Genomic DNA, 8049 nt, shown 5'->3' on the forward strand with positions numbered 1-8049 from the left:
TGTTTTTCTTGGGGATTAAATCCCCTAACTCTGCTTCTGGTCCAGCTGAAGCCACTTCTGCTAATTACATTAAGGAGCAGGTTAATACTGATTGGTTAGCGTGACCTGTCCACGAGTAGCATGCCGCTTCTGATTGGTGAGCTTGGCAGGATGGTAGGGAGACGGCATGTATGTGTAAAATAGTTGACACAACAGATCCTGGGTCAGTCAGGAGCGCTGCAAAAACCGCAGCTTTGGCAATCACATGATCGTGTTGTCTGAAATCACAATTTCGATCAGAAAACGATAAATCGTTTAGCCCTAATCAGCACTTCCACTTAATCCCATATAAACAATTTGTTTGTCAGCCACAAGATCAGGAAGGTAAGACATAACCGGTGTCTTCCTTGGAAAACTAGAGGTGTAACAATCAAGAACAGGTCCGAGCTACTGAGGAAATACAGTGGGATGTCCATAACTGAGGCTCTGGAGACTACTAAACAAAGATTCATAATGCTGGCACCCAGACTAACGACCAGAAAAAAGACCAGAGAAGCACAGGTCAATACGATAAATGCTCTGATCTCCCAAAAAACGATCTACAGTGCAACACCAGCTGCAATGCAGAAATACAACAAGAACAGACCGACCAAGAGCTGAATCTGAAGACTACTGGAAGAACATAAGGGAGAAACAATCATCATATACCACTGATGTTCAGAGGGTAACAGATCTGAAGGCAGACCTACATTCTCCCAGAGCAGGAACCAGCACAGTTGCAGTCATTCAACAACAGGCACAGAATTGGAGAGAATTGGATCATATGAGGGCCTGAGATTCATACCTTCTTACAGTAACAAACAGCACAGGATGATGGTATCTAGGTCACCAAGGAGAATGATATTTAGAAAGTAATATCTGCCTAAATACATACTTTAAATTCTATGCAATAAAAGACAAGAGAGTAGTTACATTTTTTCCTTGGACCACTAAGTACAGTTTGGACTGCTGACAATCCACTTAAAGATCCATGTTATCCAAATATAATTGTTTTAGGTCTCTCATCAGATTACAAAGTGCACACATGATGGAGAGTGGGAAATATGGTGATATATACCATTAAATCAGAGATTTGTCAACTGACAGAGATTTTGCCATACAGTTTCTCAATTGAATTTCTAGAAAATGTATTGGAACGTAATATAGAATATATCCTTAATATGATCATTTATTGTTTGAACTCAAACATTCTAGAGTGACAATGCTATGCACAATGAAATTCACTGCAAGACTTTTGCTGGTAACATATTGTTTGAATATTCCACCCACACTGTTATGACAGTTTGAAAAGTGTCTCTTTAAGTTGGTGTAGTTACTAGATATGTAGCTAGAATCTATCAATCAATTTGTTGACCAAAAAGGGTCAGCTCTACCAGCAGCACAGACAAACCAGTTCCTCAAAGCATGCTCCCTCTCTGACTGGCTATGGCAAAACAACGCTTTCACTTGACCTGGAATTACAACAGTGACATCAGAATGTCATTCAGACTGGCTGTGTGGGCAGATGGTAGTTAAGTAAGAAAGGATGATTCGGACTAAAGGGATTAAAATACCAAAATGCTACATAGCAGATACTGGAAACAAGACGCTTACCTAACCTGGGATTCCACAAGCGAACCCAGTACCTTTACAGGTAAGTAAGATAAGCACTCAACTATCAGCTCAGTAGAACAAGGTCCAACGCCATCACATAAGCCCTACCTGTCATCAGTTTTCCCTTGGTAAGTTGGTCAAGAGGACCTGGAAGCTGAAGAGATCAGGACTGAGAAATCAGAGATGGACATTTTTAACCAACTAGTTATTTATAAAAAAGTGCCCTTCTTGAACACATCAAAAGCAGTAGCATTAAGCTAAAATGTATGCATAGTTTTAGCACTTCTCAAACATGCTCTGTTGCTAAATTCATTAGGGTCTGCTTGCGTGGTGGAGGGAGAGAGTCTGCAAAACTTTAAGCTATGGCAGTTTAAAACTGTTACTATTATTACTGTTTCTGTGGTGCTTGTTTCCACAAAGAGATAAGTTCCTAATTATGTCAAGTTTTAATTTAAGTTTAGTTTTTCCTGGTTTGCAGGCTCTTATGCACTACCACTCAGACAAGCTGGTTAGTTGATTGCATGAAGCTTACACATCAGTACATTAATAATTAGTACAGAGAACTATAGGAAACAATGCAAAGATAATTATATCCAAAATTCCAGCATCCAGAGACAGAAGGACTGTAAGGGTCAAGCCCTGTGTCCCAAATGACACATAAAACATCCATGAGTATGGCATCTGAAAATAAACTGCTCAGAGAATATGTCAAAACAGCAGCGGATAAGGAGGCGGTTTGCAGGAGGTAGCCTACCTTGGGAAGCTAATCACAGGGATATGGGCAAAGGTGGCAAAAAGCAAAAATCCTACCAATGCAAGGTAGGATGCAGGGTTTGAAAACAATACACAAGACCATAGTTGCAGATAGTTCACAGATGCTGTAAAAGCTTAGAACATAGTATCTCTAATTAAGGCCGGTATGGCTTGACTCAGCGCTTTTTGTGCCTCTACTTTGATTTCCGCTGTAAATAGTACTTTGGATAGTACCCCCCCAATGTAGGCAGAGTTAAGCATCAGAGTGACACTTTTCCAGCAGTTTGGAAACAACCAGAAAACAACAAACAGGAACTTTACTTTGGTCTTGAGAAGTTGCAGCCTTTATTCACTGACAAACTGTAACCTTCACTGTACATTTACTGCCAGATTGACAACTTCACTGCTCTCTTTTCCCCTGCACCACTTGCATTCAGCATTCTCTTTCACTTCTCCACATGCTCACAGAGGATATGAAGGGAGGGTGTTCTTGATAAGTCTGCATTTCGTCAATTGGCCTGGTATTGCAGGATGGCATCTTTCAGGGAATAAAAAATTGTGGTTGCTATTGATGGTAGCTTGGCTATTAAAAAATGCGGGGTTCCTGCAGGATGGCCCATGTTGTGTGACCAATCAGTTGTCTGCAGTGTATCAGCTGAGTTCGACCAAGAGCAAGCAGAGTTGACTTGAGTCGAGCCTTACCGTGCAGTGGAAAAGCTGCATAAGACACAACAAAAAGGGTGGCTGAGAATAATAGAGCTGCGATCTTGGTCTTTGGCAACCGGACAACCAGACAAATGGTTCTCCAAACAGAAAACAGAATCTGCCGAACCCTCAACCTTATAGGTCAATGGTAGAGTACCCAGACTTGATTAGAACACATACTGGTGTGGGGATTTTTTTCTACTCACCCCCTGCGAATGAATAAAGAGAGGAAAGGTATTAAGAGAGGCAATAAGAGAAGCAAATGATAAAAAAATAATGAATGCAGGTAAATAGTGGTGGGGCAAACTGTCAATGTCAATGTTTCTTTCTCCTCTGTCGAGAGATAAATGACACCCAATAGCAGTACTGGGAAACCATCTCTTTTTGCTCTTAGAAAGAGAATGTTGGTGGAGTTGGATATGGTGAATGATAAATGATCCCAAAAAAGCACAATATTTGCAAATAATTTGCCCAATCGTCTGACTGAACAAATGGTGTTATTGACTGCTAATGCAACTTCACTGTCTACTGCCAAGACACAGTACTTATTTTAAGTTGCACTGAGGATTGAGCAACAGTTTTATATTGACTTGGCTTAGTCCAAATCACAAGCTAAATCACCATCTAATTTTCCCAAAATCATATTTTGGGTAAGCCTCCTCACAGGAAGTCTTCTTAACAAAGTGCAATTGAAAGAATTTCAGACCAAAAGTCAAAACTTCCTCAAGATTTCCTTTAAATTGATCAATTAAAAATATCTGTGTCAGTTTTCATTCAAGAATAGAAAAACTATTAAAAAACATATAAGCTAGCGACAAATAACAATACATATAATAATAGACATAACAGGTCATGCACTGAAATAGACACTCAAAGTGTGAACATTAAGCCATTTTAGACTTTGGGTCTCACTCCTTCCACGTGAGGCCTCCCTTCCTCCCTTTTCTCCTGCTGAAAAGTAAAAGTGTTGCCTGGTGTTTATCTTTGCATGGTGCTTCATACTCCTGATCCAGGCTTGAAACACAGCAGGATGTGTGTAATCCTACTTCGGGTGGACTATTCTAGTGTAATCTCCTGCTCACTCAGAGTACACACAAGTCACTTTTGACTGCTCTATAAAAGATTCAACTGTCAGATTCTGGCCATCTGTCATCTGCATCCATGTTTGTCTGTCAGACTTTGAGACTCTCACACTCTGTTTGTCACTATGTGACGCTGTATGTGCTCTTGCCTGTTTGTCCTTATATTGGACAGAATGCAACTCCTTGAAAGTGAAACTAATGATCTGTTTAGCATCCTTACATTACATAAGCACATTAAGGGAAGTCCCTTGGCAATGGGATTAGGACTTATGGGCATGTGAGTGTGCATGCATGTGAGAGCATGTACAGGTGTGCTTGTTTGTGCATGCATACAGTACATCTTTGTGTGTGTCTGTATGTTGCGTATGTGCGTGTATGTTGCGTATGTGCGTGCTTGAACGTGTGTGAATGTGTGTGTGTGTGTGTGTTTGCAAGTGTTTGAGCTCGAATGAAAACCATTTTTGTTCACAGACGGCAATTGTGCAGCACCTTAGGGGAATACTCTGCTTTCTTTTCAACTGCTCTCTTTTTATTTCCTGTCTTTATTCCTAGCATGCAGTGCCGGAGCCTTGCAAAGATACAATGGGTCATTTCAGCCAAGTAGCAAACAACAATGAGGTAATCAACAATAACAAACACAAAGGCAGCCTCTTGCCTTTGCCATCAATGTCTGGAGAAAGAATCAAAAGGACACTCAAACTAAGCCACCTACAGAAAAGGCAACTGAGCACCTTAGTGCAAGAATGCATTAACTTGCTGAAAAAGTTCAATCTTCATTTTGCTATACCATAAGGAGTCAATGTCCAGTAGAAAAGTGAAAGTAGAAGAGGATGGGAGATTAGTGTTGACACTAAGGCACATAGAAAATGTCACATGGTATCTCTCCACCATCTTTAACCTTTCAATATAACCAGCGGATATCTGGATAATGGATACCAAGCCAAAGACTTACTTACTAACAAGAATTGAGAGACAACGTCGACAACCAGATTAATCACTATTAACACATATCATATCTTTTTTTTTAAACTGAATCATCATCAGATGATAGCCAATTGGATTTACCTGCTGTTTACCTACATATGCTAAAACGCACTCAACTGAGATTGGTCAATACTACTCGCACTACAAATGGAAGCTAGACCAACCAAACACTACCAAAATCTTGTCCTTTGTCTACAGATGCTGTATTCATATGCAGATAACTGTTAATATAGATTACCAATAGTATGATCTTATGTATGCTACTGACAGGGTGAGAGAGAGCAGGGATAGAGAGAGACTATACATTGGGTTAGAGTTATGTCGAATTAATAACACTTCATTTCATCTTTCAACCAATGAAGGGTAAAATGTCTCTTCTTCTCTGAGTTTATGTGCAGTACCAGGCAATCACTTTCTGTTCAAGATCGTTTTAACCTGTGACTTGTAAAGGACATTTTAATGGGAATATTACTTTATAGTAAAGAATGAAGTGAAGAATGAACACGACACGGATAGCTGTTGCTGAAGCCATTTGAATTACAACAGCAGAGCTTGAAGAATTCATGAAATTAACTAATTTAGGATCTAGACATTTACCCTGTTCCGTATCAGCTTCTGCAGCAAAGAAATACAGACAAAAACATTTCCCAGCATAAAGATTTTGTAAAGAGGACATTGCATACTGTTTGTTGAAAATAGGAAATTAAGGGGAAGAGAGAATCTGTCATAGTCTAATGGTTCTACAATTTTTTCAGTGGCTGCAATACTACACAGACTCAGGCTACATCGTCAGGGAAAGATTTTATTAAGAGGAATGCAGGATTGCCTTTCAAATCCTGTGTGGAAACAGAGGTTGAGGTAAAGTTCCACAGTTCAGGTATAACTATCTTGATTCTCTACTTTGTCTCTTCCTGTGGATTTACTGTGCCTCTCATAGCCTTCTTTATCCCTTATGCCTTTTCTCTCCCTCTCCCCTCCCTCCCCCCTCTCCTGCTCTCACCCTAAGTGGCCAGTTGTCAAAGTCAGCTGAAGCCCCGTTAATGAAGAGGTAGATTTATTAGCGACACATCAGTGGAAGAGGTGGAGGGAAGCAGAATCCCCAGAAGCCAGCAAGTGAATACAGCCACTAAGTGTGCATAACAAAAGAAGAGAGGGTAAAGAGCGGGATGGGATGAAAACAGAATGGCAGAGAAAGAGAAAAAAGAGAAAACTGAAAATGTTTAAAATAAATAAAGCCAAATCCATAAAGCAGACAATAGAGAGGTAGAAAGCACCCAGTCAGAAAGGAAGGGGGACAGGCAGCTTCCCTCTCTTTTATCCTCTCTCCAGCAGTGGCAACAGAACAAGCTCTTACCGTCTGTTGTAGGTCTGGGATTCCAATGCGGATGACCACGGTGTTGCCTGTCGGCTCCTCCATGGGTGCTCTTGCACTGTGGCTCCGCTCTGCACCGGGACGGAAAGCCGGAACACAGACAGGAAAGGGAACGCCGCTGTCCTCTTCCCGGGAGCTGCCGCTGTCAGTGCTGGCCCCCTGGCTGCCGTTTGCTGCGTGTGTGTAAGAGTGTGTGAGTGTGTGTGAGTGTGTGTGTGTGTGCTGCTGCTGCTGCTGGTCCTGCCGTGGAGGGCTGGGTGGCTCATGTTTGCCGGCTGCCGGACGCAGAGGCATGCTCCGTGTTTGGGGCTCGGTCTATGTCTCTCTCTCTCTCCAGACACACACGCGAGCGCAAACACACACACACACACACACCGATGGCTCTCGCTCACACACTGCTTACAGCGTGCATCACTCGCCTGGGAGAGAAAAAGAGGGAGGGAAAAGAGGCAGGGAAGGGAGGCAGAGAGGGAATGGGCAAAAAGGAGGGGGTAATAGGAGATTACAGAGAGATGAAGGGTAAAAACAGAGAGAGAAGATAAGTACAAGAGGAACTTTGAAATAAAACTGAGAAGTGATGTGGAGATAAAGCAAGATTTACATTCATAGAATGGTGTAAAATGATTTAACTAAAAAGATAATCCTAATGCAATTTGTCAAAAAGGGAGGCACATTTAGTCTTTAAATAGAATAAAATAGATAAAACAAAAACAGAAGACAAAAATAATTAAAACATTTGCATAAAATATTTGGATCTTTAGTATAAACTTAGAGTGTCTGAATAACAGCAGCACTATCACCTTATTAAAGTGACTGCTGATACAAGAATTTGAATGTTCACATTCATAAAATGCAATGCAACTTCACATGTCCGGCACAGTTAATGAGCTCTGTTAATGTTACAATGAGACTGCTGCTGTCACACACTGTTGCTCTTCACACTGTGGTGATGTCAGGACAGCAAAGGGGGGGATTGTTTGCTCAGATCAATGTTGGGCAGGATTTGGACTTTATCTATCCGGGGGGGCTGATCAAACGGCCCCTGGTAAACACAGTGACACATAGACACAGCCAGCATAAAAGGATTTTTATTTTTTAAATGGAAGTTCTTCTCATTGGGAGTGCTGTTTTCATGTATTATTTTATGCAGGCCATGTGAAGCCCTGAGAATGGGACTGCAGTTAATGTCAATTTGACCTTGATTTCGAAGTGTGCTGTACAACAAGTCACCCAAAGCGATTTCATAGTCTGTGACTTTCATGGCTTCTGTAGATGTGTTGTTTTTACATTGACCAGCCAACAACATCCTTGATGTATTGGCCTATTCAACTTGTCATATTCAATTGAACACAGAACTCAAGATACCAGTGGAAATGCTTATCAGAAGAGACTAGTAAATGACTGCTACGTGGTGTGTAAGACAAATATGAAAGGGCTTGAGTGTTTCCATTTTCAAAGCCCACCATTTAAACAAATGAGCTTCTCATGCAAGAAAAATGTGCCATGAAACATTTGTGGCAG

At 41.1% G+C, this 8049-nt stretch overlaps 1 protein-coding gene across 2 annotated transcripts in view; it reads right to left on the reverse strand.

Annotated features, from left to right (window-relative positions):
- shank3a (SH3 and multiple ankyrin repeat domains 3a) overlaps positions 1-6939 on the reverse strand; it is a 143199-nt gene extending 136260 nt beyond the window's left edge. For both annotated transcript variants that reach the window (XM_035665387.1, XM_035665386.1), the window contains exon 1: positions 6511-6939. In XM_035665387.1, coding sequence (XP_035521280.1) covers positions 6511-6822 — 312 coding nt within the window. In that variant the 5' untranslated portion in view covers positions 6823-6939. The remainder of the gene's footprint in view (positions 1-6510) is intronic.
- Between the last annotated feature and the right edge of the window lie 1110 nt (positions 6940-8049).

This window comes from Morone saxatilis, unplaced genomic scaffold (assembly GCF_004916995.1).
Source record: "Morone saxatilis isolate NCDOM2014 unplaced genomic scaffold, NCSU_SB_2.0 Contig2, whole genome shotgun sequence".
In the NCBI taxonomy this organism is placed as follows: Eukaryota; Metazoa; Chordata; class Actinopteri; family Moronidae; genus Morone; species Morone saxatilis.